We start from the raw sequence: 17,108 nt of genomic DNA, 5'->3' as shown, positions 1-17,108 counted from the left end.
TCATGTCCAAATTCTGAATGTGACGCTGTGGCATGGCTGCATGTGTGAGATGCCTAGAGTACAAAACCGCTCAGCTGATATGAAGTCATACCTGGAAAATTCTCCAACATCACTGCTCTATATTTAGTTCATTATTCCTAAGAATCAACATAACCCTCAGGTTACATAAATATGTTTGAAAGTTAGTTTTTTGAGAACAAGACCAAACTGTTTAAATTGTCTTTAAGACATTAGTAATGTTTGAAAGATCATTGACTATACAGCAATTGCTGAGGCTAAACTCCAAGCCTAACAGGACCATCATAACACCATCAGTGGACAGACAGCAGCGGTACAGCCATCTGGGTTCAGATGCATCTCCAAGATGGAAGAATGAAAATAATAGCCACATATATGAGGAAGTTAAACTATTACTGCAAGCCTAAAAGAAAGAAGCATGTTTTGGGACCCACTAATTCACTCTTTACTGATCCTGAGCAGGATAACGACGACTTTCACAACTTTTTTTTTTCATGAAAGACTATAGAAAGGAGTGATTCTCGTTGATTCTGTAGAGAAGTCCTGAAACCGATCTGGTTTATTTATAGGTTAGAATATTGGAGCCATGGTCTTTAAAGCCATTTAGAGACACAATGCAGCTGCAGAAATATCTGTACCTGATGAGTTCCAGTTGTAGAAGTTCTTGGTTTGCTTGGAAGATGGGTTTTTTAGTGAAGAGCTCTCCAAGAATACACCTGAACACACAAACCATAATACACATAAATGGAGAACACAAACTAACACATTAGGCCAGGCAGCCTAGATTAAAAGTAGAAACATTTAATGTAATATGGCAAATTAAAATGTTATCAGATCCCCCTTCCCAAAAAAATACATAAAACAAGCTTTTCAGGATTTCAGAAGAATATATTCTCTATTAAAATATTTAAACCATTTGCAGTGTTGTTTGCTCATTCATATTGATCATTTTGCACACTTAAGAAAAATACACAAAAAAACTGGTTCAGAACATTATACTATTAAGTTTTAACATTTTAGAGCATTTTGTTGTGTTTAAAAAAAAAAGAATAAAGCCTTAACTAGTCTGTTTTTATAACCAAGGCAATTAAAACTGGCCCCAATCTAAAGTATTTTAATTATCAGTCATGTTTATTTCTTTATAAAAACAAAGCCTTATTATTTCACACCATGTTTTGAAGGAACTAAATAAAAAAAATAAGATTAACAACTTAGCAATTTAGCTTCAGCTACAGATGAAACGATTCCAGATTGTTCAAATGAACTACCAAATAAGAATTTGCTAATTAAATGCCAGCTTCAGCTTAATTAGCCAGTTGCAGAAAATACCATATATTTTACAGTGATTGCAAAAAAATATTTAATACCTTGTTTTTGTTACCATGACAGAAAAGCTGCTAAAGGAGCATCCATACTTATTTACACCAGATAAAATCGAGCTGAGCTAAAAATTAATCCAGCTCCCCAAAGATATACCAACAATATGCACACAATTAATCTTCTAAATTACCTGTTTTGTATCTTGTATTGCAGAAGTGCTATGAAAACATCTGTTTTTATGTTTAGTGACTATTCAATAAGATTTAACTATACTTAGAAACTACAGTACCATTTATTAAACAACTATCACAACCTGTTTTTTTTTTTAGAAAAAATAACAGGCTTATCTTGTAAAAGTAATTTTCCTCTAGAGTCATTTGGAATAAAAATGACTGGATTATGACTGAATAGAGAGAGATTGGATGTTTTGACAGTTTCAGACTCACCCACAGCTCCAGACGTCGATGGCTGGGGAGTATCTCTCCTCGCCAAGCAGCAGTTCAGGGGGACGGTACCATAGTGTAATTACTTTATTAGTGTATGGCCGACTGCAGGGGAAGAAAGATAATGTTAGGCGACCATGTGGCCAAACAGATATTTCAGCTGCACGTTTAGGGGACTGTGGCTTCATCTACTGGAGAATAACACATTTTACAAAAAATAAAATAAAATGCTTGAAAGTTTAAACAGAAACTCATACAGTCAGAAAAGATGTGAACGTCAGCAGAGGGTTTTCATATATTCCTGTAGATCTGCAGTGCTTCAGCTGTTAATGACATCCATGCACCAACTAGGGCATTAACGATTCTGGATTTTTTTTTCCCAAGTCGACTATTTTACAGTAAAAGTCGAGTCGATGCGTAGTTCTATCACGTAATCGCATGAAGTCGAGGGCGGACAAAATTACTTACAATAGGTCTTGCTGCAGCGTTGGGCTTGGTTATATCAGGAAGGTCTAATCCAGCTTTTATTGCTGACTGCAGTGTCTGCTCTACGAAGTCCATAGAACAAACTAATAAGAGACCAGTTTTGCACACCACCATGCAGGTCTACACCCCTTGCACGGGGGCGGGGTGTGTGTTAAACTTTCAAGTTGTCCAGACGCAGACCAAATTAGCTCAATTAAACCGACGTGTTGACTAGTGGACTTTTTGATGTATGCCCTGGCACCAACACACCACAACAGACAGGATTTACCTCATCTAGTTAAGGCAGGCATGCAATGTACGTAATTGTGCCCTTTTCGGGACGATTCTCAAGTTGTGTGAGATAGAGTTTCAGCCTCAACGTGCTTCCTGCATTGTGTAGTATAGAGGGGTAACAAGGAGCGATTAGCCTTGTCATTACCCGATCCGTACCGGAAGCACGATCCGTACCATCAGCTCATTTGCGCGTGCGCAAACAGAATAACTTCCAGTGGCAATATTTCCTTTTTCTTACTTTTTTATTCTTTTGTATTTTTTAGAGGCATGGGTTTCTTTTTGTATATCTTTGTATTTTCGTCAATATTGCATTTTCTAAAAATAAAAAAACAGAAATACATAAAAAAGTTCAATCGCCTTGTGATAGTTACTTTGACTGCTCTGAGCATGCGCAATATACGTCACACAGCGTATATATTTAAATTTGTTTAAATATTTGATTTACTCTGTACTTAACTATGCACTCCAGCAGTACTGATCCCACAATGGATTCATTTGCTACCTTTCGTGACCTGCAGTTTTTCATTGATAAGGGAACATTTCCCGAAAATTTGGATTTTTATTCCAGAAAAATTACGTCAAGCAATACAATGGATTGAATTTAAAAAGCATCCATTTCTTCCAGAAAAGTCTTCAATATTGTCTTTACGATGTAGTTTAGTATTCTTTAATTATTTAAGGATATAAATAAAGTTTTTTCAGTACCGTAATTACATTATTTTTTGGCGACCCGGAAGTTATTCTGTTCGCGCAGGCGCAAATGAGCTGATGGTACGGATAATGCAACCGGTACGGATCAGGTAGCGACAAGCCTCTCACAATCACATCACTATCAGGAACAGTAAGGCATGGAGAAAAAAAAATTCTCCATGATACAGCGAATCCTGCTGTTGAGGCAGAGCTACAAGGCGATTTACCTGAAGTCCGCCAACAGCTTGTGTGTAAACAGGGGAATAGTTCTTCTTCTACCGTCTAAGTTTGGCTTCCAGATTGCTGAATGAGACCAGCTCCATCTCTCGGCGCTGAGTTAGCCGAGTGTGGTATTTGGATGTACATTGTGAGCAGGTAGATCGCATGCAACTAACAATTATTTTGCAAATGGATTAATTTGTCAATTATTTTTTTCAATTAATCAATTACTAATTAATTAGCAAAATGTTTATTGAAGATTTTTAGCTAAATCAAACCCGGTGAAACTAAAACTTTCCCAGTTGAGGAGTTCTGGATAGAGCACGTTGACAGACAGAAAAGTTGATTTAAATGCAAAATGTTTACATATTTTGTTTCCACAATTATGGTATAATTGTTGCCCAAGGTGGGTCGCTCTGTCAGCTAAAGGTTCGTTTTAGAGTCTCTATACTCCATTTAACGATTAATCGATTACGAAGTTAGTTAATTATTTCAAAAATCGTTTAATTCCAAATAATCATCAGAACGCCGGGCCGTACAGTGTACATACATCGTGAGGGGCGAACTTTTAAACCCTGCGATTTCGTCATTCAGTTTTAGTTATAGCTGACTGCAAAGATTGAAAATATGGTACAGTGTATGCTTGCCCTTAGGCAGAGGCATCAAATAAACAAATTATTTTATTAAGTTACGCTGGAAGCAGGAGTAGTTCTACCGCTTTTATGTCCTGGAGATGGAATTGAGGAGATGTTTGTTTGTATATTGAATACAAGACACACAAAAAAAGTAAAAAAAATAAAAAGAATGAGAAATCACTTACCTTTCCTCAGAATTGTAAAGTCGAGCCAAACCGAAGTCTGCCAGCTTGATCTGACCTCTGCAAACAGAAACGCCAACACTGCATATTAGGAATTTAACAACAATCATCTCAAACCTTTCATATTGGCGTAGATCTGTTTTGTCTCATTCAGACTACAATACAAAAGGAAAACACCACATTAGGGTGGAAACAATTGACCAGACAAGTTGTAGAAATAGTTAAAAACCCTAAAAGAAACATAAACATCAGCAGTTACTAATAAAACAATTCAACTGTCCACAAATGATCAGCTCCTCCACATAACTCCAGTTTTCATCTTTCTCTAACCTGTTGTTGAGCAGTATGTTGGAACATTTGATGTCCCTATGCAGGAAGTTGTTCTTATGACAGTAGTCCAGACCTTCCATCAGTTGACGCATGAAACTACGGATGTGTTCTTGGGAGAACTGGACCAGGCCCGATTCAAGAAGGCCCATCAGGTCATGGTCCATGTACTCGAATACTAAGTAAAATGCACCTAAGAGCAAATACAGAAAAACAGACATGGCATCAGCTCAGAAAGATCACAGCTAAGGTGAGCAGAAGGACGGGCTTTCCTCTAAACCTGTTAGCCCAATCTGTAGATGGATGAATGGATGTTCATTAATTCTATCAAAGGAAAAATACTTCAGCTGAACCTACAGATTATTTTGACAGTCAAATAATCTGTCAATGATCTTTCCCAATGAATCAATTCATCATTGAAGAGCAAAAGGTGTCTTAAAGATGATTTTATACAGAATTTAAATCAGATTAATCTTAAATCAGACTGAATTTTTTTTTTCCATCTAAAATGAGATTTTTTCCCTTTCTTTTCAATTTTGGAACAATTACTACTGAGGGGGTTCCTCTTTTAGCTGGCATCCGTTAGTCAGTCCTCTCCATTATTGTTTAAATAATTGATTAATCTAAATTATTCCAACTAGCGTTTCCATTCTGATGCAGCAACAATGAGCAGGACTTTGTACTGCAGAAAAAAAGTAAGTGATCCACAAATGTAGGAAGATTTTCTTCAGGGTCTATTGGCCAAAATACAGGTGCTGGTCATAAAATTAGAATATCATGAAAAAGTAGATTGATTTCAGTAATTCCATTTAAAAAGTGAAACTTGTATATTATATTCATACATTACATACAAACTCATATTTCAGATGTTTATTTTGTTTAATTTTGATGATTACAAATGACAACAAATGAAAATCTCAAATTCATCATATCAGAAAATTAGAATATTACTGAAGACCAATAAAAACAAAGGATGTATAGAAATGTTGGCCAACTGAAAAGTATGAACATGAAAAGTATGAGCATGTACAGCACTCAGTATTTAGTTGGGCCTCCTTTGGCCTGTATTACTGCAGCAATGCGGCGTGGCATGGAGTCGATCAGTCTGTGGCACTGCTCAGGTGTTATGATAGCCCAGGTTGCTCTAATAGTGGCTTTTAGCTCTTCTGAATTGTTGGGTCTGGTGTATTGCATCTTCTTCTTCACAATACCCCATAGATTTTCTATGGGGTTAAGGTCAGGAGAGTTTGCTGGCCAATTAAGAACAGGGATACCATGGTCCTTCAACCAGGTACTGGTAGCTTTGGCACTGTGTGCAGGTGCCAAGTCCTGTTGGAAAATGAAATCTGCATCTCCAAAAAGTTGGTCAGCTGCAGGAAGCATGAAGTGCTCTAAAACTTCCTGGTATGTGGCTGCGTTGACCCTGGACCTCAGAAAACACAATGGACCAACACCAGCAGATGACATGGCACCCCAAACCATCACTGACTGTGGAAACTTTACACTGGACTTCAAGCAACGTGGATGAAGTGCCTCTCTTCTTTTCCTCCAGACTCTGGGACCTTGATTTCCAAAGGAAATGCAAAATTTACTTTCATCAGAGAACATGACTTTGGACCACTCACCAGCAGTCCAGTCCTGTTTCTCTTTAGCCCAGGCAAGACGCTTCTGACGCTGTCTGTGGTTCAAGAGTGGCTTGACACAAGGAATGCGACAGCAGAAACCCATGTCTTTCATACGTCTGTGTGTGGTGGTTCTTGAAGCACTCACTCCAGCTGCAGTCCACTCTTTGTGAATCTCCCCCACATTTTTGAAGGGGTTTTGTTTCACAATCCTCTCCAGGGTGCGGTTATCTCTCTTGCTTGTACACTTTTTTCGACCACATCTTTTCCTTCCCTTCGCCTCTCTATTAATGTGCTTGGACACTGAGCTCTGTGAACAGCCAGCCTCTTTAGCGATGACCTTTTGTGTCTTGCCCTCCTTGTGCAAGGTGTCGATGGTCGTCTTTTGGACAACTGTCAAGTCAGCAGTCTTCCCCATGATTGTGTAGCCTATAGAACTAGACTGAAAGACCATTTAAAGGCTTTTGCAGGTGGTTTGAGTTAATTAGCTGATTAGAGTGTGGCACCAGGGGCCATCAATTTTGAACCTTTTCACAATATTCTAATTTTCTGATATGATGAATTTGAGATTTTCATTTGTTGTCATTTGTAATCATCAAAATTAAACAAAATAAACATCTGAAATATATGAGTTTGTATGTAATGTATGAATATAATATACAAGTTTCACTTTTTAAATGGAATTACTGAAATCAATCTACTTTTTCATGATATTCTAATTTTATGACCAGCACCTGTATACAAATTTAAGAACTGCAGTTGAGAAAAAGCTACAATAACTTTAGCAAACATCAAGATATGTTAAACCTCTTTGGCTATGTTCAAACTGCAGGCCTTGATGCTCAATTCCGATTTTTTTTTTGTGAAATCCGATTTTTTTGCGTTGCTGTTCACATTTCCAAATATACGTGACTTATGTGATTTCATGTGTGAACTGCATTCATGCAGCTAAAGTGTCCCGCATGCACAGTAGAGGACGCAATGACGTCACAAGCCAGCGTGCTTTGTGTTCACGGAAGTAAACATGGATGTAGTGCTGGAGCGCATCTAGCAAAACCTTAAAAACTCAATCTATTTAAGATGGTTAAAAAATATACTACTCTCCACACCATCGTCTGCCATGTTTGTTGTTTTTCTTGCCGCTTCTGTGTAGCAAGACGCAGAATAGTGACCTATGTCGGTTACTAATGGCGTTCAGGTCGGATGAATGTGACCTGGCTGTTCAGACGTAGGTCGCATTTGAAAAGATCAGATTCGTATCGGATTCAGGACCACAAAGCCAAGTAGCCTGGGTGGGATTGGAAAAATTGGATCTGTGTTGTTCAGACTGCCACGATAAGATCAGATCCAGGTCGCATATCGGCCAAATAATCGGATTTGGGTCACTTAAGGCTGCAGTGTGACTGTAGCATTTGTCAGTGCAGTGAAATGACCATGTAGAGCCTGTAAAGGGCGAGCTGCTTTTGTGTGTGTGTTTATCCATCAGACGAGCAAAGCTTGATAAAGCTTTCCAAAGCCTCCAGCTCCCTAAAACAGACTAATATGAAAGGTATTAAAGGGAATTCAAACCAAACTACCCATGTTCTTAGACATCACCTTGCTACATATTATCCTTAGTAAAGAGAATAATAACAGGAAATCTGAATTTACTTAAAAAATAAATCATTTGTATTAGCTTCATAGCTACAGTAGCCTACCTTTATCCTTTTTAAAGTCAAGGGCATCCTGCTTGTCGGTGACGATTTCCTTCATGTTGACAACACTGCGATGCTTGAGCTGCCTTAAGATCTTTATCTCTCTTATGGCAGTGATGGGGAAACCCTCCTTTTCATTGTCCAAACGCACTTTTTTCAAAGCAACAAGTTCCCCTTTAAAGAGAGGCAAGTAATGCAAACCACATTTTGAATAAAGCCCATTAAAGGAATAGATTTTGCAGCGTGACTCATGTCTAGCTTACCTGTGTCTTTGTCCTTTGCCTTGTACACTTGGCCATATGTGCCTTCACCTATAATCCCAATTATATCAAATTTGTCTACGCAGCGTTTGCCCCAGTCACTCAGGTTATGTTTTCTCTCTCCATATCGTGGGCAACAGATCCTGAAAAAATTAAGGAAAAATTAAAAATAAGAACTAAATCTGAGGCTAATGAGCACCCAGTAGATAATTGGTGCTTTATGAGAGAGACTAACTTTGGTCTCTTCTTGAGGGGTTGTTGGGGTACAGGGGGAAGCTGACGGACAGGAGACTGAGGGGGCGACGAGTCGGCTCCAGGCAAAGTGGGCGGTAGAGGAAGATCAATGAGGGAAGGCCGGCTGCTCACAGTCTTCTCCTTTCTCTGTGGCCTCTGGGGAGGGGTGGATCTCTTTGGGCTGACGGAGCAAAGCAAACTCATTAAGAAGTGAATTTGTCTGTTTTTTCAAGAAAGTCAGAAGACATCTTACAAAAAATGTGCTCACACAAGTACAAATGTCCCATATGGTATAGATAGAACTATTTTTAAATATTCAATGGCTTCTATACTATAGAAATACATTTTGATTGATGGAACTGAAAGAATATGAGAACAACAAGAAGTGCTCAGTGTAAAATTAGGAACAACCTATGCTTAAACTGGGTCAGACTCAGAACAAAGGTACATGCAAATATCTTTATATACATTTTCCTAGTAATACTTTAAAGTAACTTTGGTGCCATCTGTTTAGGCTTTTGAACGTTTTAAGAATATTTACTTTAGTTTTTCTCCCTTTTCTCAAACACATCTGTGTTTGTCCATGTCATTTACAAGCAGTGGAAAGAAAACAAAAAAATGCTAAGATTCAAAATCAGAATAAGTAGGAATAGTTTTAAACTTCTGCAGAAAAGTGGTACAGGTGCATATCAAACTTTATGTGTAGTAAACACAGTCACTGTTTCCATTTGAGATGCCTCACCTGTCCTGAGTGTTTGCCAGTAGCATAGGGGGTAAGGGCAGAGGCGGTAGAGTTGAGGTCTTGTGGAGTGGTGTCTGCCGAACAGGACTGCGTGTGGGAAGATAACCTGGGGATTTCGCCTGATGCGAGCCAGGCAGGTTAACCGTTTCTGGCTGAGGGGGAGGTGGTGGCACCTGGGTGACAGGACAGGGGGGCGCAGGAGGGGAGGGCTCAGGAGGAGGAGGAGCAGGGGAACAGGTAGGGGAGGAAGGTAAAGGTGCCGTAACTTGATCTTCACTTCTGGGAGTATCGGAGGATATTTGTGCAGTTGCTTGAGCCTGAGGTTCCATCTTTGCTATAGAGTCTCTTTCCACCAGCGGCGACTCCGTTTTAGTAGGCCGTGCGGATGTGGAGCTTCCGGGTTTTGGGGTGGGTGGGAGAGGGGAAGCCGTGCCACTGGCGTTGCCACGAGCAGCCGCCTCAGCAGCCAGGCGCTCTTTCTTTCTGCGGGTAAGCTCTGCACCCAAGCTGGAGTTGAGGGGCAGGCGAGAGGAAGGAGAGGAGCGGCTAGCTGGATGACTGCTGTGGGAGCTGCCACCTCCTAAAGCTGAAGAGGTATGCCGCTTGCTGCGTGAACGTGAGGAGGAGCGACGGGAGGAGTAGGACAGCGGAGATCGACTTCTGGAACGAGCTGAGCGTCTGAAAAATACACAGGCAAAAGAAATTTTTAAACGAAACCGTTATTAAAAGAAAAAAAAAAGAAAAAACAGGTTGAAAACAGCAAAGATTAACTTTCAAAATTCAATGGCAACAGATAAATATTTAAATAAACCTTAAAAAAAATTATAAAATACAAAGTTTCAGCCTTCTATTAATCGGATTTTTCTTCTCACACAAAGCAGTTTTATTGCCTAAACATTAACCCTTTATAGTGCTCTCGGTGAAATACTTTGAAAATCAAAGTTTCAAGCCAATAGTGTTATTGGAATCGAGGACAAGACCTTAAACCTTTGTAAGATTAAAAAATATGGATTATTTGATGGCAAAGATTAATGTTAACGTAACAAGAAACACCAACCTGCTCCGATATAGTAAGAAAAATAACTAAAGTGCTTCTATAAGACATTCATAAAAAACACTCCGAGAGTGAAAGAAACATTTCTTTTTGGTACAACATAACATTAGAGGCATTAATGCAGATACTTCTGGCACTTACACCTAAATATAATTGTTAACTAGGCTTAGTAACTTCTTAACTTTTCAATTAGTTTTTTTCCCAACTTAATTTACAGTAGGTAATAAATTATTAAAGGGCTCATCTAATTGGTCAAATGTCAAAATAAGATGTGCAGCCATGTAGCAGCATCTTTGCAGAATGGCTGGATATAGATCTTGTGCTTCTAGACTTCACAGAGGACTCCATTTGTATGCAAGTGAACAAAAAGGTTAAGTTGATCTGTAAAGAGTTAAACTGACATGTTCAATCAAGACATAAATACCAAATCAAGTATTGTTTACATGAAATAGTGCAGCATAAGCAAAGCTTTTTAGTGCAAGGATAATTAGACCTACACAAGTCTTTAAACTTGTGTACTTTCTGCCTTTAAAGGCTCAAAGACTTCCAAGGTTTCCTAAAGGTTACTCACCGGGACAGGGGGCTTGTGCTGGACGACCTGCGGCTGGCATAGGGGCTGATGGATCGCCTCCTGGAATAAGGGCTGGAGTCCCTCTCAAAGCTGGAGGACCTGTGCCTGCTGCCATAAGGACTGCCCGACCTCTGCCTGCTGCGGCGAGACAGATCCCCATAGGGGCTCGGGCTCTTCTGGGCCTGCCTCCGCCTGGAGTAACCGTCATCCCCCTGCTGCCCATAGTTACCACCCAGCGGACTCTCGCTGCCTCTTCTGGGACTAGATAATAAAGCAGAGCCGGCGCTCTTTCTGCGGGGGCTCCCTCTGCCTGAAGACTTCCCCTTAGGGCTTGACTTGTGGCTCTTGGAGGACTTGCGGTGAGTCCTGTCTGTCCGGTTCCTGTGTGAGGAGCTGCGGTTCCCTTCTCCTCGGCCTTCTCTTCTCTGCTGCTTCTCTTTGTGAGACTTCCCTGAGCGGCTGCTCTCCTTACTGCGAGATGAAGATGTAGAGGATGGGGTGCTGCCCACACTGACGACAGTCTGTAAAGAAAGTGCCGATTCAACGCGCTTTGTGTCGCCATCCTGTTGGAGCTGGTGTTTGGAAGAGGATCCAGATGAAGCAGTCTTTTCCTTGGCTTTCCCAGAGTTGCCCTTTTCGCGATCTTTGCTGCTCTTTTTCTTGTACCCACGCTCCCCATTCCCAGGGTCTCTAACTTTATTCGGGTCTTTCGGCTTTTTACGGGGGTGTCTTTGACCCTTGTTCTTCCTGCTGACATCCTCTACTTCATATTCAGGTGAAGGCGAGAGATCCAGCCGATCCGCGCCCCCCCTCTCGGAAGGCCTGGAGGAAGGGGGGTCGGAAAAAGTGTCCGACTCGGAGCTGATGTCGTCGTACTCCACCAGAGGCTTCACCGTGTTGACACCAGGAGGCGCCGTGTTACCGGGGGCAAAGCCCGTCTGTCCCGGTACTCCAGAGGATTCACAATCGGATTTGTTTGATTTGTGCCGCTTTCGTTTCGAAGAAGTTGACATTGAAGATTTAAGCAGCGATTTACCGTCTTTGCTCGTCATGTTTCCATCGAAGATAGGAGCAGGGCCTTGGTTCTGGTGTGGCGCTCCGCCGCTCGAATCCGTCTTCCTGGCCCCATGGTGTCGGTCGGACCCTGGCATACCTCACGCCGGCTTCCGTGTTCTGAGAGATTCATCCACGAGAAAAAAACGGCTACTTCAAATGTCGAAAGAAGCTTTGAAAAGCATGAACAGAACAAACACAAGCACAAAATAAACACTCAAGGCCGCTCACGTACAGTCCTCCTCGGCGCCAATTCATTCCATTTGCTCACCGGTGTAATTTGCCACAAAAAAATAAAATAAAAATAAATCCAAGGTAGTTTTCCTATGCAGCTGAATCTGAACTCCCGAGTCACTCAGCGGAAGAAGGTCCAAACCCAACATAGGAGCATTAAGGTGTCGCGTCCGTCTCAACGTAGCTAGCACAGCTAGCTAATGCTCGACGGCTAGCGAGCAGGCTCCTAAAAAAGAAAAATAGTCCCTTTGTGAAAGCTGTCCTTGTCCGGTGCCAAGTTAAGAAAACGTACTTTTATTCCACAGAATAACGGTCTAAGCTTTCAGAAACAAGCAAACGCCTTGAGTAAAAGACGCTCGTTTCTCCAACAAAATGAAAACTTGACCCGGTTGATGCTGTTTACATGTTCCCTTTAATGTAAGTTTTATCCCCTATAGACTGGATATTGATCAGAAATCATAGTATATTCGTGTGTAGTAGATGTTCCTGTTTATTATTAATGGCTCTGGAAATCAACCAGGCCTATATTTAGGGCGATGCTGGTGGATTTCGTATCATCCACAGCCCTAGCTGAAGGAGACTACAATCGCCATTGTGGCTCCTGTGACTAGCAACTTCTGCGCATCAGCGTACTAAGAGGAAGAGGGGTGCTGTCAATCTAGAAGGTATCCCAGCAACATCCAATCAGAAAAAAGAGCCCAACCGCTGCTCTCGCGAGGGGGCATTAGAAACGAGAAGGGTTCCGAGTTGCTCAACTGTTTCAGCCTGTCAGGTGACACGAGTTACCACATGATGACAGCTTGAAAAAGCGAACATTTCTAATATTTTTGTTATAATTAGCATTTTTCTTTATTTCTTTATCATTATTTGACATTTTCAAACATCAGTGACAGTGAGCGTTGTACCCCGGAAATATTTAAGGACATAAAATAAGCTTCTTACAATTTAAACCGAAAATGTATCAAAGAAAAAACATTTCTGAAAATAAAAATTTGAACTATATATATATATATTTATATAAATTTGAACATTAATAATAATAATTATATAACTGCTAAAAATATAGATATAAAAACTTAACAAAACACATTTTAAATCACAAATACATCTCAGAAAACAATAAAACTTGTACATAAAATTACATTTAATACACTGAATATAACTGAAAACTAATATTTAGTGGGGTTTCTTGGTCATTTTATTTACGAAATGGATCACGATTTCAAATTAACACATAGAATGATTTTGTCTTTGATTTATTTTTGCTTATGATTTTTATGCATCAGCATAAGAATACAGTGCTCAGGTTAGTGTCATATAAGAAACAGAAATTTGCTCGAAAAATGAAAATAAGCAATTATGGTCTCATACTTGTTAGCTAATACAAAACAGCATAATAGAATGAATCACTTCCAGTGTTCCATTTACTTTGCTGGGAGACCATTAATTTGGCGCATTCTAACATTCCCACCTCTCATGGTTTTGTGTTATTACTTTTAAATTATCACCTTGTGTAGACGTCTCTTATTCCATTACCTCTTTAGATCATCTTACACATTTTGGTTCTGGACTCAGCCATTTAATCTCTTTAATTCCATTCTTTAAAAAAAACAATCTTCCTTTTAGTGATTAAATACTTAGACTCAATGCAAACCAAATTCCATCTTATTATTTAAAACTTAAATGTTGAAACCAAAATTACTTGCATTTAAAAAAAATTCATATTTATTCACATTGGCAAGAATTCAATGATCTCCTGAGAAGATAACCTCAGAACATTATTTCACCGTATTGTTGGTGTTCTTTGGTAAAGTGGAGCAATGTTGCATTTTGTGCCCAAGTTAAAGTTAAATGTTTGTTAAAATGGTCCACAACACACTTCATATTAACATTTAGCTAATAATCAAGTTACAAAAACAGTTGGGAATAATGATAGAAACTGAGCAAAATGTGGCTTCTCAACATCAATGTAAAGGATTAATTCCAGTATTGAACCAGTTGTCTCATGATGAACAATATTTTAAAAACTTGCTTTAACTGCTTGTTTAAAGATAGTACAACAGCCCTTAGTGGACTTTATTGATATTCAAAATGTTTTTGCATACAACTGTAGCCCTATAATATAACACTGTTTTAAATAATAAGAATGAAATCTAGTAGAAACCTGCGGACTCACACTGTAAAAGCAGAAGACATTTCTGCATGTTAAGCTTGAAGGTCTAGTTGATCAAAATATTGATTTTACTGATTAAACAAACTGTGTTCAAATTGTAGTGTGATTTATTTAATGCAAAGGTAAAAGAGAAACAGATTAAGAGACAAAATAAGGCTGTCTTTAGCTGATCTTTCCATTGCCTCTTAAACTGATGCTCCATGTCTTTAACATTCCAAGCATTTGAAACTCATAAAAGGACCTCCATTATGTTGATGACCAGATGGGGGCAACAATTAAGGCATACAAAAATATATAGGATTTTTTTTACACAGTATGTTGTTTTGAAGAAACTTAGAGTTATGATTCCACAATAACAAAGTTTTTTATAACTGTTCTCAGTCAAATAGTGATTTGGTGTAGAAGAACTTGTTTTTAACCCCCTGCAGTGTATATGATTTTAGTAACAATCCTAATGTCCAACCCACGGGGCTGTAAAAAAGTAAAAAAAAAAAAAAAAATTCCAGATCTATAAAAAACTTTATGATTGTACAAAAAAATGACCTGATTTAAAACAAAACTGAGTATCTAAATAATTAACGCACTCCCAGTCTGGATGGATGGATGGATGGATGGATGGATGGATGGACGGATGGATGGTAAACTTCAAAAACTTTCTTTTGATTGGGACATAATGTGTTGCTTTTAGACATTTTCGCAGCCTTGTGTCATCAGATTTTATCTAAATAATTTCACATAGTGTGAATATATATATATATATATACTTAAACAGACGGATGCTTATACAGACGAAATGAATAGTAATGGTAAACCAACCAGACGTTGTGGTGATGGACAAAAAGCAGAGGAAAGCTTGTGGTAGACATAGAAATACCAAGTCACTGCAACATCAGGAAAAAAGAACATGAAAAACAAGAGAAATACCAGGGGCTGAGAGAAGAGCTGGAGAAAACCTGGAAGGTCAAGGCATCAGTGGTACCCGTGGCACTGGGGCCCTCGGTGCAATGACCCCCAAGCTGAAGGAGTGGTTACAATAGATCCCTGGAAATACATCAGACATCTGGGTCCAGAAGAGTGTAGTTCTAGGAACAGGAAAGATACTGCTCAGAACTCTCACTTTCCTAATAACCTGGACTGGAGTGACAACATTAATGCTCTATAAAGCAAGGGTCTGGGCAGACCCATCCTACAGAGGAAGCTGAGATATTAAACGTGGTGAGCTCCTTAAGACCTATTTTGGCTCTGTTGTGGCTCCAACCATCTTCTGTGGTGTAGTTTGTTAAAGCAGCCACTTATCTTCCCTGAGAGGAGGAGGTTGGATAAGCTCATCAGGAAGGTCAGATTTCTACTAGGATCTAAACTGGACTCATTGCAGATAGCAGAAGTACTCAACATCAGTGTTGGACAATGTCTCCCACCCATTCATGGAGGTCTGCTGCACAGATATGTGTACTATGGAGTGTTATTCTGCAAGACCATATAATCATTGCTTCTTCTAAGTTGTTTATTGCACATTTTTTCCCTTTTTCTTGTAAACAGTCTATTGCCATTTTCATTGTAATAAGTTACATATATCCTTTAATTGGTGTACAGCATGTTTTTTGTCGTAAAATTTTCCATTACTTGCTAATAAAACACCCAAATTCCCCGTGGGAAAATAAAAAATTGTGTTTTTTATTTAATTGTGTATTTTTCTGTTTACATTTGGAATAGATGTCTGTTACTAGAATTTAAACTAATATTGCAATTAAACATGCACTTGTAGAAACCTAAGAATTTCTGACATTTGCAGCCTCTATACACATATTTTCTTCTTCATTTAAATGGTAAGTAAAAATAGAATTGAAACAAAATAGTACAATTCAAGAATTTTAGCCTTTTTGTTCATATAAGACATTTTATTTTGATTCAGCGGTTTATCTACGTTTTCATATAATATAAAAATTAATGGAACCGCATTGTGAAAAGAAGAAGGTTCACGATTAAATTGTAACTTGTTGTAATACCAGGTTTAAGAGTGTAAAATGACATTGACCTGTTTTTATTTTTATCATATATTTTTTATTGAAAAAAAAGAACATACATGAACAATATAGAACATTAATAATTACAAACATATACAACAAAAAAGGGCTTTACAGAACAGAACTATTATTTTAAAATGTCCAAATCAAATCTATGCTCGAGGGTTTTAATTCTTTAAGGGCAGTTATAATTTGCATGGCTTTAGCATTTGAACTAAATTTTAAGGACTCTATATGCAGTTAACTTTTCTCCATCCCAAACAAAACATCCTTATCTGTTAAAGTAATGTTAAGATTTTTTTGATTAAAAAAAAAATTGACATATCTCTCCAGAATATGTTGGTATAAATACAGTCCCCCCCCAAAAAATATGGATAAGCTTTTTTTCATTATTTTTACAAAAAGTACACATTGGGTCCAAATCCCATTTATATCTTTTTTTTTTATCAAAATTGCTTTAACAGGATAAACATTATCAATAATTTTATAAGATATTTCTCTTACTTTATTTTTTATTAAGTATTTTTTAAGGCGCTTGACCTGTTGTCATGCATGTGTTCCTAACTATCTAGCGTGACGAGCTGCCGTTCTGGATTCTGATTGGCTCCGATGGTTAAATGGGCGGGGTTAAAAGAAACCAGGAAGTGTTGATCCGTACTGTCGCAATGTATGTAAATATGAAAGAATGTGGTATTTAAAACCACAATTCAGTCATACTAGGCCCAAATAGTTTAAAGACCATGTTCACCTATATGTTAGTCCCCTGACAGAAAACCAAGTTGTAGAATTAAATGCAGAACTTGTATTAATCTACTGGGATCTAAGAGTTACTGTATGATAATTGATCACGTCAT

At 38.7% G+C, this 17,108-nt stretch overlaps 1 protein-coding gene across 6 annotated transcripts in view; it reads right to left on the bottom strand.

Annotated features, from left to right (window-relative positions):
• cdk12 (cyclin-dependent kinase 12) overlaps nt 1-12,690 on the bottom strand; it is a 34,949-nt gene extending 22,259 nt beyond the window's left edge. For 5 of the 6 annotated variants that reach the window (XR_005281833.1, XR_005281834.1, XM_038297332.1 and 2 more), the window contains exons 1-9: nt 10,771-12,690; nt 9,146-9,823; nt 8,405-8,584; nt 8,173-8,312; nt 7,913-8,083; nt 4,597-4,786; nt 4,270-4,326; nt 1,785-1,886; nt 657-734 (exon numbers count right to left, since the gene is read on the bottom strand). Coding sequence is in view for 4 of the 6 variants with exons in the window: in XM_038297332.1 (XP_038153260.1) it covers nt 657-734; nt 1,785-1,886; nt 4,270-4,326; nt 4,597-4,786; nt 7,913-8,083; nt 8,173-8,312; nt 8,405-8,584; nt 9,146-9,823; nt 10,771-11,921 (2,747 nt within the window). In the remaining 2 variants the exon portion in view is untranslated. The remainder of the gene's footprint in view (nt 1-656; nt 735-1,784; nt 1,887-4,269; nt 4,327-4,596; nt 4,787-7,912; nt 8,084-8,172; nt 8,313-8,404; nt 8,585-9,145; nt 9,824-10,770) is intronic. The other variant, XM_038297333.1, reaches the window with a different exon arrangement.
• Nucleotides 12,691-17,108: the final 4,418 nt, after the last annotated feature.

Source organism: Cyprinodon tularosa, unplaced genomic scaffold, assembly GCF_016077235.1.
Source record: "Cyprinodon tularosa strain WSP-4 unplaced genomic scaffold, ASM1607723v1 ctg386, whole genome shotgun sequence".
NCBI classification, from domain to species: domain Eukaryota; kingdom Metazoa; phylum Chordata; class Actinopteri; order Cyprinodontiformes; family Cyprinodontidae; genus Cyprinodon; species Cyprinodon tularosa.
The sequence above is the reverse complement of the archived record's forward strand: the minus strand, read 5'-3'. Positions and strand labels throughout refer to the sequence as shown.